The 15,063-nt window shown below is 37.0% G+C and overlaps 1 protein-coding gene across 3 annotated transcripts in view; it reads left to right on the top strand.

Annotated features, from left to right (window-relative positions):
• Positions 1–7,694, top strand: part of TERF1 (telomeric repeat binding factor 1) — a 37,955-nt gene extending 30,261 nt beyond the window's left edge. For all 3 annotated transcript variants that reach the window (XM_055318324.1, XM_055318323.1, XM_055318322.1), the window contains one exon: positions 6,323–7,694. In XM_055318324.1, coding sequence (XP_055174299.1) covers positions 6,323–6,499 — 177 coding nt within the window. In that variant the 3' untranslated portion in view covers positions 6,500–7,694. The remainder of the gene's footprint in view (positions 1–6,322) is intronic.
• Positions 7,695–15,063: the final 7,369 nt, after the last annotated feature.

Raw genomic sequence — 15,063 nt, 5'->3', positions numbered from 1 at the left:
TGGCTCTGTCCTGCTTCCTTGCATACCTTCTGTCAGTTCACCAATAGTGTACCCCTTCCACCTATATTATGAATCAGATCATAGGGGTCTTCTAATTTTTGTAAGAGTTTGGGATTTTATTTCTTTCCTTGTTGCTGTTGGGTGAATTCCCAAAGGAGAATGGAGAAATGCCGACCACATGCTACTATATATGCAGCCAAAAGTCTTACATATTTTTTTGTCTTTGAATTTTTACTTTGAATATGATGTGCCAAGGTGTAGATATTTTGGCATTTGTCCTACTTTGTTTCTTTGGAGTTTCTTGTGTCTGTTTTGGCATCTGTCATTAATTTTGGAAAATTCTCAGTTGTTATTACTTCAGTTCTTTCTTTTATTCTCTTTCTGATGTCCCATTATCTATAGGCCACATCTTTTGTAATTTTCTCAGAGTACTTGGCTGTTCTTTTTTCTCTCTTTTTCTTTTCATTCTTTTTATCTCATTGCTTTCCAATTTGGGAAGTTTCTATTTTTAGTTTCAAGCTCACTGATTCTTCATCCATGTTTACTCTGCTGATGCGCCCATCAAAGGCATTCTACATTTCTGTTACTGTGTGTTGATTTCTAGCATTTCCTTTTGATTCATAGGGTTTACATTTCTCTGCTTACATTTACCTATCTGTTTTTACATGTTGTCCATTTTTTCCATTACAGCCCTTAACATTAATCGTAGTTATTTAAATTCCCAGTCTGATAATTCCAAAATCTCTCTCATAGCTGAGCCTGATGATGCTTTTGTCCCTTCAGATTGTGTTGTTTTCCCTTTTAGTGTACCTTGCCATTTTTTTGTTGATAGCTGTACATGATGTATCAGGTAAAAGGAATGGCGGTAAGCTGATCTTGGGCATAAGGTTTTATGTTTGTGTAGCTCAGAGTTAGGCTTTATTTACTATTTGCTCTAGCCCATGTCAGAGGCTAAAATTTCCTTATTTTTGTCTCCCTTGCTGTCTTTGGTTTTCCCTGGTCTCCTTAGTAAGGACCTGAGATGGCTCTTTCAGCTAAGACAGTTGATTTACAGCAACTTAAATAATATGGTAAAATGAAGGAGGAAGAGAAGAAGTATTCTATAGTTTTGTGTGATTTTCTGATTCTTTTAGTGAGTTTGTGTCCTAGACTAAAGCCTTCATATATGCTTCTCAGCTTTTTCCCCCTTTTCAGTGAGAAAGGATGGCTAGAAGGGGCAAAAGTTGGGCATTTCCCTCCCATGATGGTAGGGTGGAGGGAGCTGGAGTTAAGTGGAGATGAGTTGGAGTTGTGGCCCTGCTAAGACTGGGCATCTGGAGTTTTTTTTTTTTTTTTTTTTAACTCAAGCTTGTCCACAGTGTGCCTCTATCAGTTCATCCATCATGGTTAAGTTTTCTGTCAGTACTGGTTCCAGCTGTGAGCTTCTGTTCCTGGTAAGCTGGGTTTCTCTGTATCCACCTTTATGTTTCTCTAGTTTTGTGGCAGCAGTTTACCTATTGATGTTAGTTCTCTGACAGATCTACAAAGAGTTGTTGACTTTCAGTTTGTTTAGTTTTTTTCTTGTCAGAACTGGAGTAATATTTGCAAGCTTTTTATATGTCAGTCCCCAAACTAGAAGTCTCTGCCTCATATTTTAATTGATCTTTCCCAGTGGTTATTCTGGCAACAATTCTCAGTGAGTTTGTAGGTGTTATTTAATAGACGTATATTAAAAAACAGTTTCTCTCTCTCTCTGTCTCTCTCTCTCTTTGCATTCAAAACAAAATGTGGGTAATCAACTATGTAATTTAGAATTAAAATATAGGTGATATTGTCTATCACTGCTTACTGTGCCAAAAAAGATTTCTGTGGCTATCACAAGTGCCTCATTTTATTTTCTACTTTACTCTGTTGGCTTTTTGAGTAGGACTTTTTTTTCAGACGAGTAACAGATTTTATCTTACTTTGTGTTATTAACATTTTGATTCTTTAAAAAATGTTTATTGCACTACTCTGTACCTGATTAGATAATTTCTCCTTGCTGTATTTGTCTGTTAAACAGATAGGTATTTCTACCAGCTTCATCACAGTTCACTGAGACTTCCTTTTGTAAGTTTATTCTATTAAAGAAGAAAAGTAAATGTTTTTCAAGAAGAAAGACTTTTTTTTCCCAGAGATAGTATATGATGGAAATTACTATATAACTTTTTTTTTTTTTTTTTACTATGGATAGTATCACTTTAGGCATTATATTGTTTTTTCCTCTGAACGGCATTAAAGATGATATATAATTTTCAAATATAAGTTATATAAAACCTTTTTAACCTTAGGAAAGAAAAAGATTGGTGTTTTAATTTGTTATATGTTCTTTGTATCTTTTTGGGTTGTGGGCTTGACCAGGGTTGTTATTTTTGTTGTTGTTGTTGATTCTATTTTTAATTTTTCAAGAAAAGGAAAAGACAGAATAGCACAAAAAGCACAGGTTTTTTTTTTAATATATCCTAAAATATATTATCTTAAATTCTTTAACTATGTGATATTATGGATGGAATCTAGAAGAGTCAGCAAGAGTAGACTCATGAAATTGTGCTACCCTGACATTTTCTTTCTGATCTGTCACTGATAAGCCAAATGTGTCATCCAACTCCTTTCTTGAAAGTAGGAGTTGGCCTTTTTAAACTTTAAATATTTTTATTTTTTTGTTTTTTATTGAGAAAGAATGCACCTGCAGGGGCAGGCAGGGAGGGGAGGGGTAGAGGGAGGAGAGAGAAAATCTTAAGCAGGCTTCATGCCCAGCACAGAACTCCATCTAGGGCTCGATCTCATGGCCCTGAGATTATGACATGAGCCCAAATCTAGAGTCAGGTGCTTAACCAGCTGAGCTACCCAGGCGCCCAGGCCTCTTTAAACTTTTAAAGATTATGTTATTATTTGGTTATATGATCTTGTTCCATATGATGTTTTTCAAGACACTTACCTTTAAAACATAGATGAAATTAAGATTCCAAACATTCATAACAAAAGAAGGCATAATCACAGAGTAACAATATATCAAATTAAAGTTGCTCTTTTTCAATAGAAGAAAACATTAAATACTTAAAAATGGTAGTTTTCAGTTAACCTTCACTTGACAAAATTATAACTAACTTCTAGGTCAGAGTTTGGCAAAGCTTTTTTATAAAGGGCCAGGTAGTGGGTATTTTAATAGGCTTCCTAGGCCGTAGATAGTTTCTATCACATTTTTTCTTTTTTTTTTTTTTTCTCCTTTAAAAGCAGCCTTTTAAAATGTAAAAACCATTGTTAGCTTCTGGACAGTACAAACAGCCTGAGGCTGGATTTTGGCAGTAGCTTGCTACCTTTGCTGTATGTGATCCACTGGAAAATACTGCTTAAACTTGTATCCAGGAACCTAAGTAAGATTCAGGTAGAGAATATTATCTATTTCTTGAGATAAATGAGTTTTTGTATTGTATCAGATATCATCTGTGCACTCTTTAATAGTAATTAGCTCATATTCAAACCAGAAAATTATGATGTATATATGAAATTTGCATAAACTAAGAACCAGTCTTTAAAACTGAACAAAACTGTAGCAACTTCCATAGTTGGAGACAGTAAAAGCAGTTATTTTTTTAAGGTTAGCCTAATCTGTAAGTCCATTTCTCTCTCTTAAACTGTTCACCCACACGTGGAAAAATTTACATCTCTTTTGCTTTAGCATCAGTGACAAGCAGTGGATTGAAGCTTGTAGGAGTGGTGACAGAGAATTGGGCAGGGTTGGTCAGTGTAGACCATCATAGGAGCATGTCTTCTTTCTTTTTGTCTAGAGATCAATTAGCCATGTACACTAGGCACTCAGGAGACAACACATTTGCCAAGACAAGCATCTCAAACAAGGTTTAATTATGGTCACTTCCAGTTTTATGGCATTGAGCCATTTACAAGTCTTCATCTCAGGTCTGTCTTCTGGAAGCCACCCTGAGTTCTTTTTTTTTAAATAGTGCATCAGATTAGCGGAGTAGGAATTTTTTTAATTGTACTAAATACGCGTAACAAAATTTATGATCTTAACCATATTAAAGTGTATATAGTTCAGTGGCATTAAACATTCATATTGTTGTGCTACCATTACCACTGTCCATCCACAGGACTCTTTTCAACTTGCAAAACAAAAGCTATATCCATTAAACAATAACTTCCCATTTTCCCCTCTCCCATGCTTCTGGCAAACACCGTTCTATCTCCCGAGTTTGACTGTTTTAGGTACCTCTCATACAAGTGGAATCCTATAGTATATGTCCTTTTGTGTTTGACTTCTTTTCACTTAGCATAATTGTCCTCCGGTTTCATCCATGTTATAGTTATGTGTCAGAATTTCCTTACTTTTTAAAGCTAAATGATATTTCACTGTATTTATATACCATATTTTGTTCATCCATTCATCCATCAGTGGATAACTTAGATGGCTTCCAAGTTTTGCCTACTAACACTGTTATCAACATGGGTGTTGATACCCATGGATTTCTCTTCAATTACCTGTTTTCAGTTCTTTTGGGTATATGCCATAAGTAGAATTACTGGATAGCATGGTAATTTTAATTTTTTTGAGGAACCACCATTCTGTTTTCCATTCTGGCCACGCAATTTTTATTCTTTCCTGCAATACATAAGAATTCCAATTTCCCTGCATCCTCACCAACGTTTAGTTTTTCTCTGGTGCTTATTTTGGTTTTTTGGGTTTGTTTGATGGTAGATGTGCTAATGAGTGAGGTAATATCTTGTAGTTTTGATTTGCATTTCCCTAATGATAGTGATGTTGAGTGTCTTATCATGCACTTACTGGCCATTTGTGTATGTTCTTTGAAGAAATGTCTTCTCAAGTCCCTTGATCATTTCTTAACTTTTTTATGTCTTTGTAGTAAAACATACATAACAAAATTTATCTTAATCATTTTTAACTGTATGGTTCAGTGGCATTAAGTGCATTCACGTTGTTGTGCAACCAATCTCTGTATAACTTTTTCATATTGCAAAACTAAAACTCTGTACCCATTAATTCCTCATTGTCCCTTCCCATCTCCTGGCAGCCACCATTTTACTTTGTTTCTGTGAGTTTGACTATTCTAGATACCTCATGTAAGTGAAATCATACAGTATTTATCTTTTTGTGACTTGATGATGAATGGGTTTTTAAAGAAAATAGGAAATTCAACTGGGGAAACTAATCACAGTTAGACACAATAAATAAACACATAATCATTTGCTCCTTCAGCATGTCAGCATAAGGAATAGGTTAGTTGGTCTCACCTGTAGCAAATGCCAACTATCAATAACTTTTTTCTGTGTATGGTACTAGCTTGATTTTTTAAAATCTTCAGCCATTTTTCTCCAAAATAAAATGTTTTGAATTCGTCTGATTAGTTATGTTTTAAAGAATCTGTTTTAAGGGGATGTCTCGGTGGCTCAGCGGTTGAGCGTCTGCCTTCAGCTCAGGGCATGATCCTCCATCCAGGATCGAGTCCCACATTGGGCTCCCTGCGTGGAGCCTGCTTCTCCCTCTACCTGTGTCTCTGTCTCTCTCTCTGTGTCTCTCATGAATAAATAAATAAAATCTTAAAAAAAAAAAAACTTTCAAAAAAAGAATCTGTTTTAAGGGAGAGTTGAGGTTTATGGCTATGTGTACTTTGCCTGACATAGAAGTGGGTTTTCTCTGGGTTCCTTAAAGAAGTATTAAATATTCATAAGTTCTGTTTAGAGATACATGGGATTAAGAAGTACCCATCTGGGGGCTTCTGTGTGGCTCATTCAGTTGATTTTCCAACTCTTGGTTTCAGCTCAGGTCATGATCTCAGGTTTGTGAGATTGAGATTGAGCCTCAAGTTGGGCTCCTCCCTCGCTTAGCAAGGAATCCGCTTTTCTCCCTCTACTCCTCCCCTCACATGTGTGCGAGCATTCTCTCTGTCTCTCTCTTTTTCTCTCTAAAATAAATAAATCTTTTTTTTAAAGGGGGAGGGACGTAGAATACCAGTCTCATGACAGTTGTAGAAAAGCATCTAAGAGACCATGTAGGCTTAAAGTTTGATGAATTGGGTTGGGTTAGCTCTACAGTTGTGTAGCTATCTGATCTTGGGCAGCTGAGCCATACTGTGCTTAGATAAAATGCACGGTAATAGTAAGGACCCTGAGAAATCTTATAAGCTCTTACAGAAATCTAATACATATATGCAAATTCTTCCATCCTCAAGAAACTAATATCACTTTGATTTTAAACAGTTGGATTTATAGTAAGTATGTTCTTTAAAGAATTGTTTCTGTGAATAACTGTTTTGCATTTTATCAAAAGGCATGGCTTTGGGAAGAAGACAAGAATCTGAGATCTGGTGTGAGGAAATACGGAGAGGGAAACTGGTCTAAAATACTGTTACATTATAAATTCAACAACCGAACAGGCGTCATGTTAAAAGACAGATGGAGGACTATGAAGAAGCTAAAACTGATTTCCTCAGACAGTGAAGACTGAATGTGTTTGTAAAAGCTTGATGAAAAGACAATTAAATATTTTGATCACTGCATTTTCTTTGAAACTTGGTGGTCATTGATGTATCTTAAAATTTTTGTCTAAAGCATTACAGTATCATTATGGTATCACTTTAATAAAATGGAGATTATGCTGTAAGAATAACATTAGATCCCGTCATTGCATTCTTTAAGAATCTTTTTCCTTTGGTAAAATGTAAATTTGTTGAACCCTGGTGCTTTCAGTAACCCCATCCCCAAATCCTATTCCAACTAAAAGGAAAAGAAAGCCTGGTAAAAGAAAAATTATATTTATTCCTATTAACCTATTCCATGTCTGTAGGCTAACCTCACCTTTGTAAGACACATTAAAGTTTCTCTAAGACTTGATGATGGCCTTAATAGATTAGTTACCAATGCATTTGTTTATAGAATGTTATATGTATGAGGTAATCCATACATAAGTAGTAACATACTTAAGTTTTTCATATAGAGGAGAAAACTAAAATAGTAATACCCATAGGAGGACAAAATTTGTTGTATCAAATAGCGTCATGTCTCATTTAGGTACATTTAACTTTCTAACAGTGTTAAAACTTTGACAAAGATGGTTTTATTTATTTTTTTTTTAATTTTTTTTTTAATTTTTATTTATTTATGATAGTCACAGAGAGAGAAAGAGAGAGAGGCAGAAGCAGGCTCCATGCACCGGGAGCCCGATGTGGGATTCGATCCCGGGTCTCCAGGATCGCGCCCTGGGCCAAAGGCAGGCGCCAAACCACTGCGCCACCCAGGGACCCCGACAAAGATGGTTTTAAATCTGCATTAACCTGGTGCCATAAATACCAGTTTCTTTGATTTTTTTTTTTTCTGTATTTTCATTTAATACATCAATATTGGGCTTAAGTAATATTCTATAAATGCTGCAGTTGGTATTAACCATGATCATTTTGATGTCTGTGGTGATTGTTAACTAAGGTTAAATAACCACCCATACCTTACTTAACAATGTTGAATATTCATCAATATTGTGTTCTTTAGAGAATTTAGTCACAAACTAAGAATTACTTAGCATTTTGAGTTACATGTGCTTTATTTAATGAGTGGAAATACTGAAGTATTGGCGTACAAAAGTTAATTGTAAATGGTAGTTTATAATTTATATTTCATTTCTTAATAAAGTTGCATATATTACTTTCCCATTGTTCCTGAACTTGTCTTATACACGTAGTTAACAGAATTGTGGATAATTATTATATGCTTCCTGACTCCATCTATCCTGTTAGTTACTGTCACTGTTTATTACAGACATTTTGGTGGTTAGTGCCAAAGCTAGCGATGTAAACCAAAATGGACCTGTAAGTAAACCTCATTCCAAACATACCATAAATCATCAAATCATAAGTTTCCACTAACTGCAAAATGCTCAATTATTTTATGTCCCACTAAAAAAGATCAGTATAATTCTATAGTTGATGCTTTCTTGAGAATTTTATTTTACTTATTAAAAGAGCTATTTTAGATTTATCTAAAGATAATTTCTATCATTTATGGATGCATAAAAATCAGTTGAATAATGTGCTTCTAAAACCTCCTCATCCTAAATCTGAATCTTCTGAATTACTTTGTTAAATTAAAATTTTTGAGATAGTTGTAGATTCACATGCAGTTGTTAAGAAATGATACAGAGAGATTCCTTGTACATTTGTTCCTCTGATTTTTTTCCCCTCAGTATTTATAAAACTATAGCATATCACCATTAGGATAGTGATACAATTCACTAATGTTATACACATTTCCCTCGTTTTACTTGTATTATATAGTACGTGTGAATTTATTTAGTTCTAAATTTATCACTTGTGTAGGTTCATGTATTCACCACCAGAGGCAAAATGCTGAGCAACTCCAACAACACAAAGATGCCTCCTGTTGCTGTTCCTCTCCCTCCACCCCGTGGCAGCCACTAATCTGTTCTCCATTTCTAAAACTTCATCTTTTTAAAATGTGACATAGTGACATGACCAAAAATGGTGGAGTAGTGAGCACCAAAGACTTTTTCCCTTTACTGAGACAACTATTAAGTTGGCAAAAGCTTTTAGAATCTAATCTTTGAAACTCTGGAATATAATAAGAACCTAAAACAACTGGAGCAGCACTTAATAAAGAGGCAGTAGCCTTTGTTCATATATGCAGTAACAGATGATCATGTCACATTTATTGTATTGCTGAACACTTGAGTTGTGGAAATAAAAACCACCCCACCCCACCCCCCAAAAAAAAAACACCCAGAAATGAGGACAGGCTCATTCAGATTCAGATCTTGCTATAGCAAAACATGACCACTTGTGTTTTGCAGAGTTGCAGGCAGAAGTCTGTAATGGGAAAGCTTTATAATGAGAAACAAAGCTGCAGGCATGTTCTGATTGGAGATCAATGACAGGAGAAAGCTGGAACCTGGCCAGCCAGCAGCAGGCATCGAACGTGATTGTTAGGGGGAACATATTTGGCTTTCTGATTGGTCCTGAGTCTGGACAAAAAGTCAGGATGTTAGCAGTCGCCAAACAAATCTTGACCATTCTGGGTAGTTGGCTGCAGGGGTTTCATTTGGCGACCTAAACTGGTTGCTGCAGAGGTCCTGAGTCCGTTTGTTGTCATGTGAGGTCTACCCATTGTCCATTTTTATATTCAGTCTCAGAGCTGTTTCAGTTTATTGCTGCAAGGCTTTTCCAATTTACATGAAGTCTAATATTAGGAATGATACTAAAAAAATAAAAATAAAAAATAAATAAAAAAAAGGAATGATACTAACCCTTAAATAGAAAACTTCTTAGGTATATTTGTAATCCCTAGAGCAACCGTTTTAAAGAACGCATATTTATAGCCAACAAATTAAAATAGAATATTAAAAATTATTCAAGTAATCCAAAAGAAAGTGAAAGGTGGGAGGAACAGGAAGCAAAAACAAACCACAGGGACAAACAAAAATTGGTATACCAGAATCCAACCACACCAATAATCATAATAAATGTCAGTGGCCTGAGCCAGGGGTTGGCAAGCTTCTAAAAAAGGGCCAGATAAAATAGTTTAGGCTTTGTGGGCAGAAGGGTGGGTCAAGTCTGCTTGGAATACTAAATGGGTGGGTGCGGCTGTGTTCCAATAAAACTAGATTTACAAAAACAGCAGGCAGCAAGATTTAGCTTGTAGGCTGTTGTTTGTTGACCCTTGCCTTTGAGTTCTAGATTTTGTTTTCTTTAAAATATGTAGGTATCTGTTCTGGTAAGCAGTTACTTCTGAAACTGGGAATGTCTTTTAGTTCTCATTTTTTTCTTCCAGGTTTGAAAATTCCCAAGTTTAGATCTACTTTTTTTTTTTTTTTTAAGATTCTATTTATTTATTTGACAGCACAAGCAAGGGGAGTGGCAGGGAAAGGGAGAAGCAGCCCCCTTCCGCCCAGCAGGGAGCCCAATGTGGCTCAATTCCAGGATCATGAATCAAGCCCAAGCCAAAGGCAGATGCTTAACACTAAAGCCAACCAGGGCGCCCCTAGATCCACTTTTACGTGTCATCTTTTCACAGGGGCCATGTTAATCTCCGTATCCTTCCAATTTTAGTATATATGCACTTTTAAAGTAAATTGGCCATGTGGGGTTTCTAAAGACCAGCCTGGTGATGAGAATTTGGGGTGCACATTCACAGGACAGCAGACTGTGGTGATAGCCTTGATTAGGCCAAAGTAATGTTCCCACAGTTCCCTAGGGAGAAGGGGACTGTTTTGTATTTACTTCCAGTTCCACCTTCCTCTGAGAATACAGTCTTTTGGCATTCTTGCTTAATTATACCCCACCTTGGCCTTGGGCTTTGCATTACACACACACACCCCTCCCCGTGCTGAGGAAGAGAAGACCAAAAAGGAACTACCAACCAAAGGGCACCCCTCTCCTGCTGAATGGTGGAGCACAGCCTGCTGGAGGTGAAGAAACTCGGTGAGTACAGGTTTGTAAAAGCAGTCCACCATTCCTGGGCGGTGTGGGGATGATGGAGAGGCGGCCTGACATGCAGCTGGAAGTCCTCCCATAGCTCCCTCACTCTTAATGGGGCCATAACGGAGGGGGGGGGGTGGATTTGCTGTCACTATCATTCTAGTGACTCCAGCACCCTCTGCTGATAAAGCTTAACCCCAACGTCAAGAAATGTGTGCAGAGTTCCAGCTGCAATACCACAAAGCAGGGCAAAGAAAGGGGTTTGCAGCTGAGAGCCAAAAAATTGTTTCTGGTTTGGTTTGGTTTGGTTTCTACTTTCCGCTCCCCACCACATATACCTTCATATGTCAGAACGCTTTAAGATATTAAAGCAAGCCCTCATTTGAACCTCTCCTGTATCGAAAGAACAAAAATAAAGGGACAGTTTAACCTAAGAAATGTGATGGTTTAATAATCCACGCCTCTCAAAGGAAAATACTCTCAGCGTTTCTGTTTTTTACAAGAAAATTGTTTAAAGAATGGTTTTCCTTGCCACTTGGGTCCTAGAAGAGCTCACATCTGTTTTTATCTTTATAAATGTGTGAGTGCTTTGCTTTGCGTGGATTCGAACTCTTGCAAAACCCTGATGAGGAGGCAGAGGAGTAATACTACTGATCAGCGTCACAGAGGAGGAATCAAGCTTCGGTTACTCTGATTGCATTGGCACAATCGCCCTGGTGACAGCACGTATATTGTACCTGCTCATGTCCCGCAATTAAAGCTTTATCAGGAAAAAAAAAAAAAGAAATCCTCTTCCCTCTTTAGTCCGTGAATGTTGATGTCCCTCATAAAGCCCGGCTCCATGTTCTCAGTACCAGTGGAACTTAGCAGCTGCAGCAGTAAATGAAATGTGCAAGAACTCCTCAAAATATGCCTGGGATTGGGGTGTGGTTTTCACTGTCAAGTATTTTCTCATTATTTCAGAGATGCTCTTTTAAGTTTCTCTAATTCCAAGGCTTCCTACCATTACCAAGTGGTTAAAAACAACAGTAACGAGTTTGATGAGTTGTCCTACAAATGAATCCTACGATGAGCCCCTTTGCTTCTGCTTTCATATCTTGATGACCTACACTTGGCTGTTGCTATGATGGTAACTGCCCGATATGATGCATGAGACATTTAACTCCCCTTCCCTCCCGTGCTCCTCCTGAACTTCACACAGTGAATGAAGCTGCTTCTTTGAGTTACTCTTATGCCATCGGCTTTATCCTTGACTCTCCAATGTAGGATGAGGAAATTAGGGACCCTGACCTCAGCACTTAGGCTCTCCCCAGCTTCCTATACTCTCCTAGCACTATTACATGGCCAAGGGTTCTGTTTCTTTGGTTTGTTTTTAGCATTCAGTCTGACAATTATAATGAAATATTTTGCACTTTAGATACAGAGTAAATTTTTTAAATTTTTTTCAAGATTTTATTTATTTATTCATGAGAGACACACACACACAGAGAGAGAGGCAGGCTCCATGCAGGGAGCCCAATGTGGGACTTGATCCCGGGACTCCAGGATCATGCCCCGGGCAAAGGCAGGCGCTAAACCACTTAGCCACCCACGGATTCCCCCAGATACAGAGTAATTCTTAAAAAAATCAGAAACCAATAAGCCTGTATCATGATTACTCAGTATATTATTCACATTGGATCCTAGAAGCATGAGTAACTCAAAAAAAGTTAACTTTGTATTATAAATTCTTGCAACTTAAAAAACTGAAGGTCAATTGTATTCTTTCTCTCTCTCTCCCCCATTCCTCCTCCTCCAATAGCTCAAATCATGGCATGTTTTAGTTCACTTCGCATTTTGACCATACTTATATTTTCAATTTTTTCTTGGAATTTTTATTTCCATTTTCACTAAAGTAATCCATGTTCATAATTTTAAAGGTAAAATCGTTGCACATGGCTTAAAATGGAAAACATTCTTCCCTTCCTCTGCCTTTCAATTCTCCCTAAAGAATGAGAGATCATTCTGAACTCTCATTTCTCAAGTATTGATTTTTTTATTTAATAAAAATATGCTCATACTGCTATTTGTTATTTTCTGGCTTGAGGTATTAGATTATTGACCCCCCAACCCCCACTGTGTAGGATGAGGTTTTAGGTCTCTTGCATGTTCTTCTCCCAACCCCCAGAAACACACACATTGCACCAAAGAACCTCCTCCCGATTCTTCTAGAGTATCGGTACCCATTTTTTGGTTGTATCAATAATCAGTGATTGTGTTATAGCTCTGTGTGTACCCATCAATTATCATCTCCAAATTCTCTGACCCAGCTGAAAATCTGAGTACACTAAAATATGTCAGATATCCTGTTGATTTCATTGTCTTCTTGGTGACCTCCTTCGTCCTGCTGTCATGTGTCTGGCTGTCCCCCAGGCCTGCTGCACAGCCGTCAAGCTCACATGTCCCTTCTTCTTTCTCCTGGGGATCCCAGTCATCTCTCCTGAATTGGATTTCCTATTTTCTGGGCACTCGTTTATGGTTTATACCCTCATTTAGGTAGAGCACCTCTCCCTGTACCTTCTCAAGAAAGGATGCATAGAATGGAAAATTATTTTATCTGGCATGTTTGACAATATTCTTATTCTATCCTTGTATTTGACTAATAATTTTATTGGATATAGAATTTTAATTTGGAAAATATTTTCTATGTCAGAGGCATACTTCTTTCTTTAGTGTCAAATGTTATTTCAAGTAGTCTGATAACCATTGTGGTTACTGATCCTTTGCATGTGACCTACATTTTTCTCTCTGGAAGCGTTTAGATTCTTTTACATGTCTAATAACTAGAATTTCATGGTAATTTGCTTTGATGTGAATCTTTTTTCTTTCTTTTCTAAACTAATGAGACACTGTGGCTTTGGCAATGCATATGCTAAGTTTTGAAAAATACTGTATTATTCTGGGTAATCTCCCTCCTAGTTTCTTTGTACTCTTTCTAGAACTCCCATTATCCAGATGTTGGATCTCTGACTGCTCTTCTGATTTTTCTTTTTTAATCTTTTGTCTCCCAATTTCTGTATTTAATTTTTTTGATTACTTTCTGGGAAAATGTTGCTTGACTTCCAAATGTTACATTTATGTATCTACTATCAATCATTTTAATATCCAAGAGGTTTTAAATTCTCCTTTTTAAAAGTTTTAATGTTTCCTTCTCTGGGCATCCTGTTCTTATTTCATGATTGATATTATTTCATCTCTTTTGATCCTGGCATTGTTTATTGCCTCTGAGTTTTGTTATATTGCTTTTTTTCTATTTAATTTTGTTTTCTCTGTTTGTTAGTGGTTTTCCACAAATGTCTGCTTCCCCTGGGCTGTTTATTTATTTTTATGAGTGAGAATGAAAAAGCTGACAGAAATCTCTATGAGCACTAATGGGTGCTCACATGTAGAGATCAAGGCATACCCAAATAGTGATTGGACAGGAACTTCTCTATTTCAGCTGTCATTACCTGTAGTCATTTCTCTTGGATGATCGATTTCCTCAAAGAGGAATCTAACAAACTGCTGTGAGCAGATGAGTGTGAGGGTGAAGAAGGGGAGTACATATTTCTGGTTACAGTACTCTCAGAGCACGTGGAGGAAAGACTTGGCGGTCACCATTCAGAATGGAGACTCATTCAGTTTCCATTCTCAGTTGCTGTTTCTGGCATTTCCAATCTGGAGTCTCTCTCAAGAGTAGACCTGTCAGGCTGTTGCCTGGCTGCAGAGACTCTAAGGCTCTGTTTCTTATACCAACTGTCAACCATTCCATTAAAGGAAGTATTGGGAACCTTTCTGAAGGTGTTGTAAATTACCTTGCTCGTCCAGATTAACTCTAGTAGGTATTTGGCTTTCCCCTCTCTTCTTAGACAGCCATCTGCTTTTTTGGTCCCAAAATTTGGTGGCCATCCCTTTCCTGCTATCTTTTTCTCTCTTGAGCTTATATTTTTAAATCTTTTTTAAAAATCCTTTAAGTTTATTGGAAATTGGGAGACAAATATATGTTTAACCTACCATGTTTAAATGAAAAAAAAATACTATTTAGGACCTTTATAAGGCTTCTGTATCCTTCTACCTCTTAAAGTCTCTTTTGCTTTCACACTTCATTAGTAATTTGGCTGACAGAGAATGCTAGTTTCAAATTTATTTTCCTTCAGTGCTTGAAGGCTTTATTCCATTAGACCTCAGGCATCCGTGGATACTGATGAGAACACTGCTATCTTCCCATGAAAATTCTTGTTCCTTTGTAGGTGATCTGGGTTTCCTCTCTCTGGAAAGTTTCATAGTCTTAGCCTTGATTTTAAATTTCACTGATTTGTTTCTAGTGGTAGGATGTTTAAAATTCATCTTGCTTGTTGCTCAGTGGGACTTCTCCACCCCGGGAAGAATGACTCTCACCTCTGATTACACCTTCTTTTCTACACTCTTAAAGGGTATACTCTTTCCATTATGGTTTGTACACCAAGGGAAGCCCATTTATTTGCAATCTTTAAAAAAATTCTTCAAAATCTCTGATTTGGGGCTGATACCTCACCCTCCTCATCTATGTTATGGAATTCTCTGCTGTGGA

Source organism: Nyctereutes procyonoides, unplaced genomic scaffold (assembly GCF_905146905.1).
Source record: "Nyctereutes procyonoides isolate TBG_1078 unplaced genomic scaffold, NYPRO_anot_genome, whole genome shotgun sequence".
Taxonomy (NCBI): Eukaryota; Metazoa; Chordata; class Mammalia; order Carnivora; family Canidae; genus Nyctereutes; species Nyctereutes procyonoides.
The sequence above is the reverse complement of the archived record's forward strand: the minus strand, read 5'-3'. Positions and strand labels throughout refer to the sequence as shown.